The sequence below is a fragment of the Amphiura filiformis genome, chromosome 15 (genome assembly GCF_039555335.1).
Source record: "Amphiura filiformis chromosome 15, Afil_fr2py, whole genome shotgun sequence".
NCBI lineage: Eukaryota > Metazoa > Echinodermata > Ophiuroidea > Amphilepidida > Amphiuridae > Amphiura > Amphiura filiformis.
Genome location: NC_092642.1, coordinates 11,580,470 through 11,601,242, shown reverse-complemented (window position 1 = coordinate 11,601,242; position 20,773 = coordinate 11,580,470). Strand labels below are relative to the sequence as shown.

At 36.5% G+C, this 20,773-nt stretch overlaps 1 protein-coding gene across 1 annotated transcript; it reads left to right on the top strand.

The window, feature by feature from the left end:
- Positions 1-7,932: 7,932 nt before the first annotated feature.
- Positions 7,933-20,343, top strand: LOC140171253 (uncharacterized). The gene is made up of 2 exons (XM_072194483.1): positions 7,933-8,087; positions 17,459-20,343. Exons 1-2 carry the CDS (start codon positions 7,986-7,988, stop codon positions 18,251-18,253), a joined length of 897 nt encoding a protein of 298 aa, XP_072050584.1. The 5' UTR covers positions 7,933-7,985; the 3' UTR covers positions 18,254-20,343.
- The last annotated feature ends 430 nt before the right edge of the window (positions 20,344-20,773 follow it).

The window sequence follows — 20,773 nt, the reverse complement described above, 5'->3', positions numbered from 1 at the left end:
TGGCCAGCGCCATATTTGCATTACATCACTGTCAATCACTGAAATGGCGATCATTGAAGGAGTGGCTACAGTTGTGACCTTGTTTCGTGGCTAGCACTGGCAAGGAACATTGGCTGGAGGTTCGATGCTACAAATTTGCAAGGATAAATCATGGATATCAAAGGATCATGATTATTGCACAGCACCCCTCATGTACAAACATAACTAATGTTTATTTATTTATTTTTATTTATTTATTTATTTATTTATTTATTTATTTATTTATTTATTTATTTATTTATTTATTTATTTATTTATTTATGCGACGAAAAACGAAAACCCTGTTCTATTTTGAACAAATTGGGAAACAAATTTTTCCTGTACAAATGAATGCCGACCCCAAATTTCGGAAATTTCAGGACAATTTTTTTTTGTATTTTCTCAAATTGAAATTTATTTACAGATTTTTGTGATTTTTGGGTTATTTAAAATTTTTTACAAAAATACCAACCGACCGACCGACCCTACTTGAAAGGTCCGTTCGCCCATAGAACAGGGTTTCTCTCTTCTCGCCTTACTTATAATTTTATAAATATTATTTGTCCCCCCCCTTCCCCCAAAACCACCCCACCCCCTTTTACACTCATAAATTAATTGTTTTTGCTAACTTTCCCTTCCGTGTAAAGTAAAACTTTATAAGCCGGTTGAATCAAACTGAACAAAATTGACGTATACAATTACAATATACCATGACAATAATGTGTATGACGAGATCTAACTTACTAGCTGAATAAACTTCGAACCATGCATCACATACGTGATTGTACGTCATATTGTCATATAACGTATGAGCGTGATGTATCATACGAGTCTTCCTCAACATCTTCCAGCCGGGATGATTAGATCATGTACAGTCATCTACGTGTTGATACTCTAAATTGTACGTCAAAGAGTGACAAAGGGTGTACAGATTACCGATTTAGCATGGGGGACACAAAAAGGTGCTTAAAAACACATTTTGAATTTGTTTTTGTCCATTTGCGAGCGAATGAGTAAATTAGAATTGAGGAGGTCGGGCGGGGACATCTAGCCTATTAGTTTGAGAGGGTCATTATACCGAAAAGGGCTAAAGTTATAGTTTCCTCAATTTACGTTATAATTAGAGTTAGAATTAGGGTCAGAGTTATGTTCATTGGCGGCGCTACGGGGGGGATACTTATCTTGACTCCCAAATAAAAAAATCCATGACTCCTTCCTTCCGAAGAAAATGACAGCCCCCTAAGTTCCCTACGTGCAAACATTATCAAATAACATCATCGGCAGCTACCCAGTTCTGACCTTAATGCCAGTAAGAATCACATTTCGTCATCAATATGGCCAATTGCCACGCCCATTTAGCACGGAAATAATGAAATATAACTTTTTAAATCAGCTATATCTAGCTTTTCCGTCATAAATTTTTTTTTTTCCGTGATGGAAAATCCAAATAAAGAGTTTATGTTTCGGGTTAAATTATTTTGCCCTTTGCAATCAATGCCACTATTTTGCAAAACCAATTTTCCTTGTAACCTGTCATTTTCGCCTATACTTTTGCGTGTGGAATTTGTGCACATCCAAGTACCTTACATCGTTGAACACGGTATGGCGACTTGTAGATGTCATGTTCGCATTTATAAATGCGCATTTATATATATACCCGAAGTCCACTGTTAACATGCTTAACTAGTAGTCATGTTATGCAGACGGAAAATGGCTCGATGTGCTAGGCATGTCAAATTCCTGAGTGAATGTGTATAAAACCCCTTTCTGTATAGGCCTAGGTAATAAGCTAGTATATTTCGTGTACCAGTTGGTTATAACAAAAAAATGAGTATCATATTAAATGTATTAAGTGTATAAACTTTGTGGTCGGGTGGTGTGAAATTCTGCTGTGTAGAATTATATTCATAAAACAATAAATTTAACAGATATATGGGCAGCCAACCACAATTTATCAGCATTTAAAAAGATATGTTAATTAACAAAGATATAATCAAGAATACAAATGGCAATTTAACTAGTAACAGAACGGTCAACTGCAGATCCGTCGTATAACGCTTTTTCAATGGGAAATGAACTTTGCTGCTTGGATGTTGTCACGATGAGGTTAGCATTTATTCCGTATTGAAAAACGTGTACACTCATAGAAATTGTTCGTTGGCATTACTCAGTAAGTTGATGTAAGTCGTTGCGTCAACTTTCCGAGTAATGCCAACGCGTACAATTTTGAGTAACGCTGACTCGATATCATTATGTTGGTCGCACTCATTTGCACTTACTTTATTGAGTTGTTACAACTCAGAAAATGAAACTAGGTTAGCATAATTTTCTAGAGGTGTGCTATAGTATACACAATTTTGCACTGATTACAAAAATAAATATTTGAATACTGCTAATTGTGCAGAAAATGATCCAATTACGCGAATTAAGTAACAAAGTACCAAATTGGAATAACTCAAAACAATAAGTACCAGTAACTCAATATGAACGAGTTACATCAACTTACATGTTGAGTTACAATAACTCAACTAATTGGTTCTTTGAACCTTGTTTATTTTTGTAAGTTCCTTGAACTTGAAATCAGAAGTTGGCATTACTTAAAAAGTTGACGCAACGACTTACATCAACTTTTTAAGTAATGCCAACAAAGTTGTTTAGTTGACGGAACTTTTTGAGCTTTTTCAGCATTTTTTAAGTTCGGATAACTAAAATGAATTTTGTTTTGGCAACTTTTACACTATTTTTGAGTTGTCCAAACTTACTCCTTTTTGAATTGCGCCAACAAGGCGAACAAGTCATTTCTATGAGTGTACTGACGGATCTGCACTCGACCGGCCTCTAAACAAGCCTGAATCTTAAAATGTTGCCACGTGATTTCCCGAACACATGATATGTCAACATGTGAACATTAGTTACCGTAAATATTTGGGAGTATTGGCCGACACACAGCCGTAGTCAACTGTGCATTTCTTTACCTCCTTATAAAGTCAATGATTCATGCTGGGAGTCAAGTAATACTAGTATTCTGTATGATTAGTGCAGATTGGTATTTTATTTTACTTGAGAACATAAATACAAACACATAGACGAATATGGTGCCTGATGGGAAATATCCGTCCGCCATTTCATAAACCGGATCGTTTTCGCCTGGTTTGTGCCCTGGTGTATTGGGTGCGCGCTATGCTCTCATTGAACAGGCAAAGTTCACAAAATTAACAACATTAAGGGCTGGGGTATGAACGTTTGGACAGTATTTATTTTGGGACATTAGAGCACATCAGACATATCGAATTGCATTCTGAATACGAAGAATGTCTTCTGATATCAAATAATTTTGATTTTTGAAATTCGCAATTTAATACACATTTTATGGCAAATCATTAAAATTGATATTTTTGATATTTAACAGTACTCGAAGTAAACTTTATAAATCTGATGATTTATACTTAAAGTGTATGTAGGTGGGATGAAAAGCCGACGATCAATTGAAAATTTTGACCTTTCGTATTGGAGATATGGATTTTTTTCCAAAACACAAAAAAAAAAAGGTCTTTTGGGAAAAAAATCCATATCTTCAATATGAAAGGTCAAAATTTTCAATTGACTCGTCGGCTTTTCCTCCCAGCTACATACACTTTAAGAATATATCATTAGATTTATATAATTTACTTCGAGGACTGTTATATATCAAAATTTGAAAAATATTAAATTTTTATAATTTGTCATAAAATTTGTATTATATTGTGATTTTCAAAAAATGAAAATTATTTGATATCAGAAAGACATGCTTCGTATTCAGAATGCTATTCGATAGGTCTGAGGTGCTCTCATGTCCCTAAAAAAATACTGTCGAAACGCAATAAACGCTCATTCTAGATCCCTTAACATGATCAAGGGGTCGAACATGAATAATTCATACGAGGGATCGAAGGTCATAATGGGGCCAACAATTAATATCTGTTCTATCATGCTGCAATATACCTCAAATTGTTCCTCTCATTGCTAGGAATTAAAAAAAAAAAGTCAATTGTCATATCGCACTAGGTTACTTAGTTCAAGAGTTATGGAGTAAATGAGGTCAAATGTCAAATATCTCATGCAAAGAAGTAAAATTTTCAAAATGCACCGATTCAATCAAAATTTGTCTTAAATTACTCCTCTTGGCAAACCAAATAGGAAAATGATTTATTTGATAAATTTATAATCGGATGAAATCATGGGTCAAACGTTATGCTTGTACATATTTCTATTGTGAATTAAATATAATTTGAGATTTCTTATGTTAAGCGGAGTAATTTGAGACAAGTTTCGATGAAATCGGACCATTTCTTAATTTTGTCCTCTGTGTATGCAATTTTTGACATTTTACCTATTCTACCTTATAACTAAGTACCGTAGAAACATATGACAATTGACTTTTTTATTCCGTGTGATAAGATGAACAATTTGAGATACATTACAATATGATGGGACTATTTTTAAGTCCCCCCCCCACTGTGACCTTCGACCCCTCGTGGGAGCCACAGGGGGCATAGAAAAAATGGAACCAATCAAATATTTATCATTTCAGGTTTAAGTATGCCAAAAAACATTGCTTCCATTCATGTAGGTTTCTACAAACATCTTTGAGACATTCTCTTTGATCAATTCTCTTGTTTTAAAGTTTAAAGCTTAGACTGATTAGTTATGCATCAATTAGTAATATTTTGGCTAAAAGAAGACGTTTAGTTGGTTTCTTTACTAGCGTGGGCTCAAAAGCTAGCCTATGTCCGAATAATTAAATCGCCCATAACCCCTTCGAACACGAAGGAAGATGGCTCGATCAAAAAAATATTTTTATGCTTATTATAACTATTTTGGATAGTAATTTGTGAAAAACTAAAAAAATAATAATTACCTCATCAATTATGCAAATTAGGGCATGTGTACAATTGTACACATTGTGACTAAGTGACGACGTTTACAATGATTTTTTGGATACAATGGTACACATTATGACTAAGTAATGGCAGTAAAACTTGGTAACATATGTGAAGCAACAAACTTGAACCCTTTGTTTCTTTTTTCTGTTGCCTTCATACGTCCGTATCTGTAGGCTCTTAACTTTCATTAATTTGGTATAAAATGCTAATAAACAGTTCTTGTCTTTGTAGAGACCGAAAAAGACATCACACTTAATAAACTTGATGTCTGAGACTAATTTGGTTACTCCACTCTACACGATCCATTTTCGGGCCTGTCAACGACCAGTTACTCCTAACTATCTCTGTAATAATTATAGGCCTACATAGTGGTTTTTCCAAAAATTGCATCCGGAGCAAATTATAAACTGAATGGAAGTATTGACAAAAGAGATAAAAATAACTTATAATGATGTACAAAGTATACTAAATAACTCCTATATATTGATAAGATTAGTCACACTGTGTACAACTGAACACAATATATTAGTCTTATATTTACAAGCTGAGATACACTGTGTACAATTGTACACGCCATTTAAAAAAAAATTCTACCCCACATATGTTTGAAGCATTTGATCAAAAATAGTGTTCCATGTTTGCTACAGGTCTTACACTAACCCCCTGACTAGAATTTAGCTTGTCCACAATGATATTTCATATAAAATTAAAAAGGGAAAGTACATGTCTTCTGGCAACGTGCTGTAGTGGGTGATGCCCTCTTAGATTATGAAAAGGGACATTCAGTTAGGCGAGGGCGCTCTGCACTGGAGGATAGCATATGAATGCACAATTGTGCACATGGTGTTTGTTTGCAGTACTAAACTTCCCCAGGTATACAGGGAGCAATAGAAGTCCATGTGTACAATTGTACACAGTATGTACGAAGGGGATAAAACGTGTTGGGCCACTTTTGGTCATAATTGCGCATATCAAGTTTCCACCACGTAAAACAGACTTTATGCGTATCATGCATTAAACATCAGAGAACTGACACAAAAGAATTGTAAGTGTTTTTTTCTTCATATAAAATAACATTATACTAAATAATATGATATTAAAATTTATAAATGAAGTCATGATATTTCTTTCAAATTATCTTATAAATAAAGTAATTTCTCATATCCCTGACATATCATCATTGTTCAGCAACGGCAGACATGGTTAGATTCATGATTAAAATTTTACGCTGCTTTATTTTCTTTCACCTTTCTCCCTCGGAAATCCAAATCTAATCGTGTATTATACGATTAAAGCCCACATGGTTAAGTTGCGGGCAAGTGTTTCTTCTGGAAGTCATTACTGGGTCAGATAGAAGGGCTGACGTACAGTATCAATGTTTGCTGGACTTCTAGCTGTTCTGGGCGACCACTATTGACAGCATTTCTGTTGCTACCCAGCAAACACAAAACGTTTTCGACATCATTCGCAAAAGGTTATAAAAGGTTGTCAGAAAACGTTTAAATGTCGGGTTATATAGAGGGTATATTAAGAGTATAAATCGTTTTCATAACCTTAAAAAAACATTTTTTGATAATCTAGTGCTCAGCAAACAAAAATGTTTTACAGAAAACGTTTAAATGCCGGGTTATATAAAGGGTATAAAACGTTTTAATAACATTCCAAAAACATTCTTGAAAACTTGATACAAAACATTCTAAACAAAATGTTATTTTGGGGTTGAAAAAATGTTTGCCCAAAATATTTTCAATAACGTTTTAAAAACGTTTCCATGGCCTTTATATAACCCGACATTTAAATGTTATTAAAAAGTTTTGTAAAAAAAAACATTTTTAGAACATTTCTGTGTTTGCTGGTTTCAAACATTTTAACATAATGTTATTTAAGTATTGACACAATATTTGGCAAAACTGTTTGCAAAAATAGTTTACAATAACATTTTTTGAAAACATTTAAAAATATTGTTGTAGTGTGTTTTGATACAAAACGTTTTAAAACGTTATCATGACCTTTATATAACCCGACATTTTAATGTTATTAAAACGTTTTTACCTAAACCAAAAAGCCAAAATATAACTTATTTAAAACGTTTTTAAAACGTTTTTGTGTTTGCTGGGCCCAACAAACACACAATGTTTTACAGAAAACGTTTAAATATCGGGTTATATAAAGGGTATAAAAACGTTTTAATAACATTCCAAAAACATTTTTGAATACTTGATACAAAACATTCTAAACAGAATGTTATTTTGGGGTTGAAAAAATATTTTGCAAAAATGTTTGCCAAAAATATTTGCAATAACGTTTTAAAAACGTTTTCATGACCTTTATATAACCCGACATTTAAATGTTATTAAAACGTTTTGAATAAAACATTTTGAGAACATTTATGTGTTTGCTGAGTGCAAATATTTTAACATAATGTTATTTAGGTGTTGCCAAAATATTTGGCAAAAAAATGTTTGCGAAAATAGTTTACAAGAACATTTTTCAAAACATTTTAAAAATATTGTAGTAGTGTGTTTTCATATAAAACGTTTTAAAACGTTTTCATGACCTTTATATAACCCGACATTTTAATGTTATGAAAACGTTTTTACCTAAACCAAAAGCCAAAATATAACTTATTTAAAACGTTTTTAAAACGTTTTTGTGTTTGCTGGGTAGTTACGTTGTTTATATTTTTTAATGTTTTTGGATGCACCATCAGATTGATTGATGAGTGTCACTGATGTAAAAGTGATATCCGAATAAAAACTAAACTAAACTAAACTAAACTAAAAATGGCATGTTCCGAATTCGTTGCGCATTATATTTCGTTCAGTCACGGGATTGGGATCACGGAGGTGAAATTTATGGCAACCGCTGTGTTCAGTATATAAGGTGCACTCTGCTGGTTTGACAAAGCGTTGCAAAAATAGCACTTGTTGAATAGTGTTTTCGGGGTGAAAAGTTTGTTCCATTTTTGTTTTATTCAAATTCGGTGAAATACATCAATATTTATTCATCTTATTCAGTGAAAATCGAAAGCCTTTTTTCAGCAGTATGAATGAAATCAGTAACGAGCCTAAACGACGGATATTTCTTTGGACAGCACCAAGATCTTTGGCGACGGTCTTCACCAAGTGTATGAGCTTCGTGGAAGGGGTGAGTTCAATTAATACTACTTTTCGCCTTTATTTTAAGAGCATCGGAGATGCTAAAATTATACTTTGTCTGAATCCTTATGATGATTAGATATCGGTATGGTTTTTACCCAGAGCAAGTTTGAAATTTGAGCTTCGCACATTAAGCGGCCATTTTTTGTTGTTTTCCCTATCTCCTCTTTTGATGTTGTTGGGATGTCGTTTAGAGATTAAGTAATTTAAAACAGGCAAACATTTTGAATCTTTGTTGTTGTTTTTTTATTTGACTGGGAATGAATCTGTCATTGATGACGAGAGCGTCATCCTCATCCATCTAAAGCAGGGGTAGGCCACCTTTTGAGCGCTCCAGGCTAGAAATAACCAATGACAAACTGCATCATTGTGCACTTATGCTGCACAGCAAACATGATTCGACCTTTGCAGTACTTAAACCTGGTTAACATGAAATGGAACCTGGTTAACATGAAATGGAAACAACATGGAGTTTGTCATGAAGGACATCCAAAATCTAGGCTCAGGTGTACAGATGGGTGACATGTGCATTAACAACATCCGATATGCAGATGACACCACACTCATGGATATGGACTTTGAGAACCTGCAAATCTCCACTAATGAATTGGAAAAAGAATGCAGCAGCTGGGGAATGAAAATTAACCCAACAAAATGCAAGATCATGTCTGACGGTCCAAGAGATATCATGCTGAACCAAATGCCCATTGACAAAGTAAATAACTTTGTCTTTCTGGGTAATAGTGTGCCCTCAGTAGAAGAGGATATTAAACGTCGCACAAAGTTGGCAGTCTCGGCATTTGGTAGATGAAAAATACCATCTGGTCTAACCATGACATCACCAGATCGCTGTTAAGTAAGGATCTACCAGTCGCTCATCCTCCCTATTGCTACCTATGGGTCAGAATCCTGGGCGTTACGTGAATCCGATCGACACAGATTGGGTGTTTTTGAAATGCGATACCTTAGGGCAATGCTTGGAGTTTCCCTACTTGACAAAATCCGCAACAATTCCATCAGACAGAGTCTCAACATCACTAGCTCCATCAATGATGTTATCTGTCGGAGACGTTTGAAATGGGCTGGGCATATCTTCAGGATGCCTCTACATCGGCTTCCCCACCAAGCCTACATTAATGACATCAGCAAGAAAAGACCTCCAGGTCGTCCACCAACCAGATGGAAGGACCAAATTCAGAGGGACTTGGGAATGACCCCACATGAAGCAAAGACACAAGCAACAGACATAACTGAATGGAGGAGGCTTACTCGGCAGAGGGCAAAGGGCCACAACGGCTTCTGCAGGTAAGTCAAGTAAGTCAACATGAAATTAATCCAGCCAAATCAATCGATAAAGTCTAGTCTATCCTCCACATTGAATGGTGGACTGCACTTATGCCCAAATATGGCACTTGCCAATCAGTAATCACCCACTTGAAATCCCCTGGCTCGCTGCACTGACCAAAAGCTACCAAAGTTATGGTTATGGACCAGATATGGGAGCTGTTTTTGCATTATCTGTCATTTACATATCAGGGAAGTACGAATATTTGCAGATGCCCCACCTACTTAGTTTTTAGCCTACATTTAATGTATACATTATTCTTGATTGACGTCACGTACAAAAAATATCCGTCAAGTGGTTTAGCTTTAATGACCTTCGGAAGAGAGTGATAGTCACTAAAAGTTGCATTCGATTTACACAGGGATTTTGCAGGCATGCCGTGCCCTTCCTTACTAAATCACCAAAGTGCGAATTATTTCCAAATATCTAAATTAGCTAAAAATTTAGGACATTTTATAAAACTATATTTTCTAGAATTTCAGAGAGTACAAACAATATTGGCCGGTTATTTTTCACACAGTGACGTTAACTAGGCAATGGCCTATACCTCTAACATACACTGTTTGTAGAGGTCACGCGTCAATGGTGAGAGCACTGTGTATTGTGTATAGGAAAATGAACAGCAACTGCAGTATGTGGGCTGCACATTTTTATTTTCAAAGTGCACTATTAAAATCATTTGCAATAATTTAATTTGCTACCTATCACTAGAGGAAGTTTTGGATGAGAAAACGGACATTTTGACGAGAAACGGCCAAAATGGTGAGAATTTAAATTTTCTCATTCTTTTGGATGAGAAACTTCCTGGTGTGTGTGTCAATCATTATTGTCTTATTAAAACTGGTGAGAATTGCTAATCCCCGCTGAGCTCAAAATAAACATTATTATTTTCTCATCCAAAAGAATGAGAAAATTTAAATTCTCACCATTTTGGCCGTTTCTCATCGAAATGTCCGTGTTCTCATCCAAAACTTCTTCTAGTGTATTTTGACTGAAGAGTTTCATTAGGTCTGTTGATTAAACAGCTAAAAAAGTTCTTTGTCAAGACCAAAGGAAAAACTTACGTTTTTCAGCTGACAGTTTCGCCAGAAACCTTCTGGCTTTGAACTATCTGCTTGGAGCAGGAATCCCGGCCAGATGTTATTGTTTTACTGGAAGTACTCCGGTTTCTGACGTTGGTCTTGGGCAGAAAGGGAGCAATAAAAGAAAACCGCAGGGCAAGATGGGTCAAGGAATCAGTATGGATTCGCAAGAGAGGAGACAACACCATGAACAGAGACGAGGGGACATTTTTTCTAATATATAAGCCACATCTTTGATCCTCTGCTCAAGACCAACGTTGGAGACCGGAGTGCTTCCGGTAAAACAAGTTTTCCTTTGGTCTTGACAACGAACTTTTATTAGCTGCTACCTATTTTTGTCTGAATTAATTTTGTAAACTATGTAAGTTAATTTATATGTTTCCATGTTTGCTAAAGTCTATAATCATTGGCCAAAATGTATGGTTATGAATTTTGAAACTTTAATGAGTGCAAAAAAATGCAAGAGGAAGTCATTCCATATTTTTATCATCGTAACTAAATTTAACAGTTGTATAAAGTCTACCTGTAACATGTGTAATGAACTTAATTCTTCAAGCTATAGACGAATCCAACGAGCCAAGTGATGGTCAGAATTCAGTCGGCCATTACTGGGTCCCGTCTGCACAAAACTGGTGTTGTTACTGTCAAATTGGGTGGATTAAATCCGCTTAAAAATCGATGGTGAATTGTATTGTGTTGTAAAGTTTCATCATTCTTTTGTCTACGTGTTACACGGGTGATGGAATGCAGTTTAATATCCCCGCCAAGGCCACATCATTTCACATTTTTGGTGGAATATACCTAAGGGGGGACCCAGCCATGGCTGCCATTGAGGTGTATGAATGCGTGAAATTGGATTCGTCCATACAGAATTCACGGGTCATTTGATTGATCATTGTAAAATACAATGGAAATTATTTATGTGTCTTCTTATGAATCAAGTAGCAGTCATGGAAACCTTTGAAAAAATAATGTATACATAAATCCCAGTTATAACAAGTATACTTTACAAGTGACTAACTTTGGAATTGAGAGTGCTCAAACCCATTACAGGTGAGCTATAGAAACAAATTCAAAGTATAGACCTCTGGCAAGGCAACCGTTACTTAAAGTTTCACGGAATACCCTCACTTACGATCATTGGGTAAACCGATCATCAGACGGATAATTTGTCATTAGTTAGTTAGTTAGGTTCGCTCTCGTAGGAGCAGGGTCACTGCTTAAAAAAGCTTGTCCCTCTGGTTGCAAAAAACTGTTCAAAAGAACAGGAACTGGGTAACTTTTGGTCGCTGTATAAGCCGACCCACTCTGGTTGGTCAATCTGAAGTGACTTCTTGAAGACTTGTGTTTCAGCGTAGCCCCTGTGGCAGCCATGTAAGGCGCGTATCGGTTTTATACTAGCTCGCACTAGTCCGAGTCGTCGGTTCCCTTATAGCAAACTGCCAAGTCTTGTGAATAGTAAATTATTCCCCAGTCCGTTAACCGGTCAAGCCAGTACAACGAACCATAATGGGATAATGTTACTATTCGGTATAACTTTGGTTCGACCTTATGCTGCTGGAAAGCTCGGGATAGCTTGGGTGCTTCGACACAACAGGTAGGCTCATGTGCAGTGACACGTATTTGTCATGATTTCAAATTTACAGGAATGTATATACACGAATATACATTCTGTGGTGTCGAAAAAATGACAAATCAAGCCAACCAGATTTTTCGACACCACAGAATGTATATTCGTGTATATACATTCCTGTAAATTTGAAATCATGACAAATTATCCGTCTGATGATCGGTTTACCCAATGATCGTAAGTGAGGGTATTCCGTGAAACTTTAAGTAACGGTTGCCTTGCCAGAGGTCTATACTTTGAATTTGTTTCTATAGCTCACCTGTGTAATGGGTCATTGGGTAAACCGATTGAGCACTCTCAATTCCAAAGTTAGTCACTTGTAAAGTATACTTCTGTTATAATACGCCCAAGCCACTATTTTTTAGTGGTTGAGCACTCTCGACTACTTTTGGAGTAGAGACTGTTCTGGTTATTTGATTTGTCATTTTTTCGACACCACAGAATGTATATTCGTGTATATACATTCCTGTAAATTTGAAATCATGACAAATTATCCGTCTGATGATCGGTTTACCCAATGATCGTAAGTGAGGGTATTCCGTGAAACTTTAAGTAACGGTTGCCTTGCCAGAGGTCTATTACTTTGAATTTGTTTCTATAGCTCACCTGTAATGGGTTTGAGCACTCTCAATTCCAAAGTTAGTCACTTGTAAAGTATACTTGTTATAATACGCCCCCACTATTTTTTAGTGGTTGAGCACTCTCGACTACTTTTGGAGTAGAGACTGTTCTGGTTGGCTTGATTTGTCATTTTTCGACACCACAGAATGTATATTCGTGTATATACATTCCTGTAAATTTGAAATCATGACAAATTATCCGTCTGATGATCGGTTTACCCAATGATCGTAAGTGAGGGTATTCCGTGAAACTTTAAGTAACGGTTGCCTTGCCAGAGGTCTATACTTACCTAGCTGGGGGGTTTCCAACCCCCCGAGCTAGGTCCTGTTTTGCTATCCGTTCTTTCTTCTTCTTTCTTCTTTCTGGCAATAAAATTCAAAATGCTTCTCCTTCTACATGTTACACCCTACGGTTACGTAACTTGCACATATGTATCGGCTATATCCAGTTCCCATAAGGTGTAAACAGAATTGGGGTCAGAGGTCATTAAGGGAGCATTACCAGTATATAACCAAATACCTTCAAAATGCTTATCCTACCACAAATTACATAGCACAATGACGTCACTTGCACATATGCATCGGCTGTACCCAGTGCCAATAACTTGTACACGGAATTGGGGTCAAAGGTCATTAAAGGGGCAAAATCTTACGATTGCATTATCTGGACATCTGTAAGGGGTATGTGGCTCAAACTCATTGACAAAAATTCTCATGACCAGGGGAACATTTTGCAGGCGTCAGGTCAAAGGTCATGCAGAGGTCAAATTCTAGAAATGCATTTTCTGGACATCTGTAAGGGGTATGGGGCTCAAACTCTGACAACAAACTTCATGACCTAGAGAAAATTGTGAAACATATGCAGGGGTCAGGTCAAAGGTCATCTTAGGTTAAATCTTAGAATTTCATTATCTGGACATCTGTAAGAGGTACACGGCTCAAACTCGTTGACAAAAACCTCGTGACCAGGGGAACAATTTCGAACATTTTGAAGGGTCAGGTCAAAGGTCATCGGGGCTTAATCTTAGAATTGCATTATCTGGACATCTGTAAGAGGTACAAACTCGGTGAAAGCAAACCTCATGACCAGAGAAACGTTTTTAGAAAATTTTACAGGGGTCAGATACCTCCGAAACACCAACATGCCCCAGCTAGGTTTGTGGTCTATGACCACCATTTGCCACTAGTTTGAATTTGTTTCTATAGCTCACCTGTAATGGGTTTGAGCACTCTCAATTCCAAAGTTAGTCACTTGTAAAGTATACTTGTTATAATACGCCCCCACTATTTTTAGTGGTTGAGCACTCTCGACTACTTTTGGAGTAGAGACTGTTCTGGTTGGCTTGATTTGTCATTTTTTCGACACCACAGAATGTATATTCGTGTATATACATTCCTGTAAATTTGAAATCATGACAAATTATCCGTCTGATGATCGGTTTACCCAATGATCGTAAGTGAGGGTATTCCGTGAAACTTTAAGTAACGGTTGCCTTGCCAGAGGTCTATACTTTGAATTTGTTTCTATAGCTCACCTGTAATGGGTTTGAGCACTCTCAATTCCAAAGTTAGTCACTTGTAAAGTATACTTGTTATAATACGCCCCCACTATTTTTTAGTGGTTGAGCACTCTCGACTACTTTTGGAGTAGAGACTGTTCTGGTTGGCTTGATTTGTCATTTTTTCGACACCACAGAATGTATATTCGTGTATATACATTCCTGTAAATTTGAAATCATGACAAATTATCCGTCTGATGATCGGTTTACCCAATGATCGTAAGTGAGGGTATTCCGTGAAACTTTAAGTAACGGTTGCCTTGCCAGAGGTCTATACTTTGAATTTGTTTCTATAGCTCACCTGTAATGGGTTTGAGCACTCTCAATTCCAAAGTTAGTCACTTGTAAAGTATACTTGTTATAATACGCCCCCACTATTTTTTAGTGGTTGAGCACTCTCGACTACTTTTGGAGTAGAGACTGTTCTGGTTGGCTTGATTTGTCATTTTTTCGACACCACAGAATGTATATTCGTGTATATACATTCCTGTAAATTTGAAATCATGACAAATTATCCGTCTGATGATCGGTTTACCCAATGATCGTAAGTGAGGGTATTCCGTGAAACTTTAAGTAACGGTTGCCTTGCCAGAGGTCTATACTTTGAATTTGTTTCTATAGCTCACCTGTTATGGGTTTGAGCACTCTCAATTCCAAAGTTAGTCACTTGTAAAGTATACTTGTTATAATACGCCCCCACTATTTTTTAGTGGTTGAGCACTCCTGACTACTTTTGGAGTAGAGACTGTTCTGGTTGGCTTGATTTGTCATTTTTTCGACACCACAGAATGTATATTCGTGTATATACATTCCTGTAAATTTGAAATCATGACAAATTATCCGTCTGATGATCGGTTTACCCAATGATCGTAAGTGAGGGTATTCCGTGAAACTTTAAGTAACGGTTGTCTTGCCAGAGGTCTATACTTTGAATTTGTTTCTATAGCTCACCTGTAATGGGTTTGAGCACTCTCAATTCCAAAGTTAGTCACTTGTAAAGTATACTTGTTATAATACGCCCCCACTATTTTTTAGTGGTTGAGCACTCTCGACTACTTTTGGAGTAGAGACTGTTCTGGTTGGCTTGATTAGTCATTTTTTCGACACCACAGAATGTATATTCGTGTATATACATTCCTGTAAATTTGAAATCATGACAAATTATCCGTCTGATGATCGGTTTACCCAATGATCGTAAGTGAGGGTATTCCGTGAAACTTTAAGTAACGGTTGCCTTGCCAGAGGTCTATACTTTGAATTTGTTTCTATAGCTCACCTGTAATGGGTTTGAGCACTCTCAATTCCAAAGTTAGTCACTTGTAAAGTATACTTGTTATAATACGCCCCCACTATTTTTTAGTGGTTGGGCACTCTCGACTACTTTTGGAGTAGAGACTGTTCTGGTTGGCTTGATTTGTCATTTTGTCATTTTTTCGACACCACAGAATGTATATTCGTGTATATACATTCCTGTAAATTTGAAATCATGACAAATTATCCGTCTGATGATCGGTTTACCCAATGATCGTAAGTGAGGGTATTTTTTTTTATTTTTATTTTTTTATTTCAAACTCTAATCGTGACCCGCAGGTCAAATTGCTAGAATTGTACATTAAACACACCTAAACAGACACAATGCAAATGCAGGCAGCAGCTTAATCAGCGCCAATATTGCAACATTGAAACAAACAGCTATACAAACATCCAATCCAACCCAACCACATCCCCCAAGTAGGCAATGAGGATTAAGTGCCTTGCCCAAGGACACAACACGTTGGCACGAGCGGGGCTCGAACTCACAACCCATGTATTATGAGTCGGGCGCCGTATCCACTCGGCCACACGTGCTCCCACCACGAAACTTTAAGTAACGGTTGCCTTGCCAGAGGTCTATACTTTGAATTTGTTTCTATAGCTCACCTGTAATGGGTTTGAGCACTCTCAATTCCAAAGTTAGTCACTTGTAAAGTATACTTGTTATAATACGCCCCACTATTTTTTAGTGGTTGAGCACTCTCGACTACTTTTGGAGTAGAGACTGTTCTGGTTGGCTTGATTTGTCATTTTTTCGACACCACAGAATGTATATTCGTGTATATACATTCCTGTAAATTTGAAATCATGACAAATTATCCGTCTGATGATCGGTTTACCCAATGATCGTAAGTGAGGGTATTCCGTGAAACTTTAAGTAACGGTTGCCTTGCCAGAGGTCTATACTTTGAATTTGTTTCTATAGCTCACCTGTAATGGGTTTGAGCACTCTCAATTCCAAAGTTAGTCACTTGTAAAGTATACTTGTTATAATACGCCCCACTATTTTTTAGTGGTTGAGCACTCTCGACTACTTTTGGAGTAGAGACTGTTCTGGTTGGCTTGATTTGTCATTTTTTCGACACCACAGAATGTATATTCGTGTATATACATTCCTGTAAATTTGAAATCATGACAAATTATCCGTCTGATGATCGGTTTACCCAATGATCGTAAGTGAGGGTATTCCGTGAAACTTTAAGTAACGGTTGCCTTGCCAGAGGTCTATACTTTGAATTTGTTAAATCCCAGTTATATATAAATCATTCCTTGTCAAAAATTTACATATTATTTGTCCGTTTAATTTTCCATAGAAAATATTTTACATTGAAATAAGGAAAATTTGCGATTACATCCCACGTACACTCGTACGTACAGGACTTTTGTTGCGTTTTAATAATAGTAGTGTCAATGTACTATTTCGGTCAAATTTTAATTTGATTATTCTTTATCAAAATTATTAGTAAAATTTTCTGGTCATTTTAAGCTAAAATTTTAAGCTGAGGTAAAGTGACAGAACAACTCCCTATTTCAGCCGCTAAACTTTGGTATTCTAATGGGGGATTTAAAGTCATACTATGACTTTAATTCAAACTTGCTTTTGTCCTACAAACACAATGAATTTGGTTGAATCCAAATAAGTTGTGAAAAGGCCCGAAATAGTACTCCTTTGGTAATCTATGATTGCATGCACACACAGGTGATGAGCGCAGCCTGTGGTGGGCGAGGTTTGTGTAAATAGATCGCTATGTGCAATAGAACGTCAACTTGGAAATAATTAACTGTCCATCCATCTTGATTACATTTTTAGGTTCAAATCATCAAGGAGCCCATCATGATAGCTGATTTACGAGGTCCAGAGAGTAACGCAGCAGAAGATGACGAATTGCAGAAGACATTAAAAGAAGGCACCCTTTCTCCAGAATTCAAAGCGGAAAAAGATACTTTAACTTACGACGATAGCATAGCCACATTCAAGTGGACCAAACAGATGTTGGAATCAAACTTTACTGGCAAGTCGTTTGTTTTTGTTCACGACCAAGCTTTCTGCCTACGATCCAATTATGACAATATACCACGTGGATATACACACACATTTCTTATACGTAATCCCTATAGGCTATTCCCATCATGGAAAACGACGATGGTGAAACTAATGCTATCGCTTATTGACAAACCATTCGCAGACATGCCAAAGTACTTGGTTCCTACAAAGCTTTATTATGGCGAACTCTACGATCTTATGGTCCATGTGAAAGAGAAATTAGGCCAATCTCCAATCGTCATCGATGCTGATGATCTGCAAGCGAATCCAGCGTCAGTTCTGCGACAATATTGTCATCTCCTAGGATTGGAGTACAAAGAGTCAATGCTACAATGGGAAGTTGGAAACGGGATCACCAGCACATGGATCGTGGCTAAGGTGTCTCTGCAAGGGAATACTATGGAAGAAGGCGGATACTATGAAGATGCGTTTAAGAGTACGGAGTTTCATCCTCCAAGAGCATTGCCATCTCGAGAACAGATAGCTCCTGATTTCCTACCATTGATCGATCAATGTATGCCCATATATGAACAAATGTATAGCATGCGAATTCGGCCATGAGGAATGAATGGATAAATGTAATTGAATACCTGAGTGGAAGAAGGGCCCAACTCCATCAAAACTGTTTTTGAGATATTAAGAAAAAACTTCATATTTGGAAAAGTTTTGTAGACAGAACGTTTTCATCTTCAGGGGGTCCTTTAATACCTGTACATACAATAGTACATACATTCAAAATTATATATGATATTTCAATGACAACGGTACAGGTCTTAATACGAGCTGGAGTTGGGCCTTTCTTCCACTAATATACTGCAAGTGCCAGTTCTGTGTTATAAATAGCTACAGAAATTAGGTAATCACTATTAATTGCACAAGTAGAACTCATGTAATATGTTAGCAAAAAAATCATTATTGTAGTGAAAATTAGATTTCATGGATAAACAAAATTCTTCTTTAACCCTATATTTGTGGAAGAAGGGCCCAACTCCATGTAGTTGGGCCTTTCTTCCATGAAAACCATGATTAAGTGTACGTGGAAGACTATTTAGAGAGTGGATTTTGGCTCATCTTTCACACACAAGGAAGAACAGTCTGCTGGCAATAAAATGCTGGGTCTAACTCATTTTTGTAAAATATTGAATTGGGCCCTTCTTCCACTCAGGTATTCAATTGTATTTAAATTTACTTGTCATTGGACGATTGTGTAAAAAGCTTCGGAACATAGGTTTCAGAACAATAAAGGTAAAATGGGAGGCCATAATTATTACCGACCTGTCGGCCAAAACAATATGCGTGGTTGTCATGTGGAATATTGCCATCGGAAAAAATGTGTTTATAATACTATAATTAGGAATATTAGTACATGTATAATATTGAAACGATATGTGCCAAAACTGGCTGGAACAGTGCCATAGGAAAAATGTATGAAGAAGAATATTAGGATCAGGAATATTAGTGTGTACAATGTTAAAACCATGTGTGCCACAACTGGAAAAAATGTATTAACTAGACTATAGTATAGGATTAGGAATATTTAGTATGCATAATATAGCCTATAATGTAGGAACAACTTAAAAATGTATTAACTAGAATTTTGGATTATGTATATTAGTGAATATGAAGTCGAAACGATGTTTGCCATAGTGTCGCAGGAAAAATGTATTAACCTGATTATGAAATTATGATGATGAAACGATGTGTGCCACAACTGGAACAGTGTCATAGAAAAAATGTATTAACTAGAATGCTATAATTCGGAATATTAGTATGTATAATGCTGAAACGATGTGTGCCACAACTGACTGGAACAGTGCCATAGGAAAAATGTATGAACTAGAATATTAGGATCAGGAATATTAGTATGTACAATGTTGAAACGATGTGTGCCACAACTGTAACAGTACCACATGAAAAAATGTATTAACTAGACTATAGTATAGGATTAAGAATATTTAGTATGCATAACATGTAGCCTATAATGTAGAAACAAGTTAAAAATGTATTAACTAGAATATTAGGATAGGATATATTAGTGAATATGATGTTGAAACGATGTTTGCCATAGTGCCGCAGGAAAAAATGTATTAACCAGATTATGAAATTATCATGATGACACGATGTGTGCCACAAGGGGAACAGTGCCACAGGAAAATATGCATCAACTAGAATACTATAAATAGGAATATATTAGTGTATAATATTGTTGATACATAATGAAGTTTGCGGAATGGTAGCAGTGATAAAATGAACTCTCATCCATAGTACAGTAATTATTAAAGGTAAAGGCATGACGACATGAAGGAATAACCCACTTTTTGGAGTAAAACTAAAAATAACAAATGGTTCATACCATTTTGTGCATGAGTACAGGACAACAGGAAGACACACTTGTAAGGGTACAATGTAATTGCTTTTCCAATGTTATTCTATAACCTCACGACTGTTTATTTTTCAACTCGTACATGTCTCTAAACTCCAAGTTTCAGAGAAATGAGAGAAAATAAGACAGAAACGTTTGGCGTTGAATGAAAGAGTTGACAGGATGTTGTAGGAGTTGATGTTTGTTTTTGAAGGAAAATAGGGGCACATCAAAAACGTTTGGTGGGTATGGTCCCCCGGAATTTTGAGGTGGGTCTTTTGGGAGCTGACGGCGTACCGGTAAAAGGGGGTCCTTTGGAGCTGCGAACAAGTAAAATAGGGGCTTTCGGAGCTGCAAACAGTCAAAATCAAGGTTCTTTATTGACTGTTTGGTTAAAAATCGCCTGAAAAACCAGAAATTAGGAGGAATGAGCAATTTTGGGGTCTTTTAGAGCTGCAAAATCATGGGTCTTTCGGAGCTCTATTTTGGTCCAATATAGATGGTCTTTCAGAGCTGCGAAATCCAAAAAGCATATCCCTATGGTCATTTGTGTTAAGTGCTCCCCCGGGGAAAATAGCTCCCAACAAAGCGAATTTTGGCACAGGTATTTGGGTACCGTTTCGAATTTACGCCCTATAGGTTTTAAATTGGTGCTCCAAAAAATCTGGCATGTGTAAAGAGTTGGTCAAATATTTTTGGCATGTCGAAGAAAGGGATAG

Bases quoted from the DNA above. Each gene is read 5' to 3' on its own strand.
- LOC140171253 (XM_072194483.1), top strand. From the start codon at position 7,986: ATGAATGAAATCAGTAACGAGCCTAAACGACGGATATTTCTTTGGACA. The intron at 8,088-17,458 runs GTGAGTTCAATT...TTACATTTTTAG, and splicing joins GTATGAGCTTCGTGGAAGGG to GTTCAAATCATCAAGGAGCC.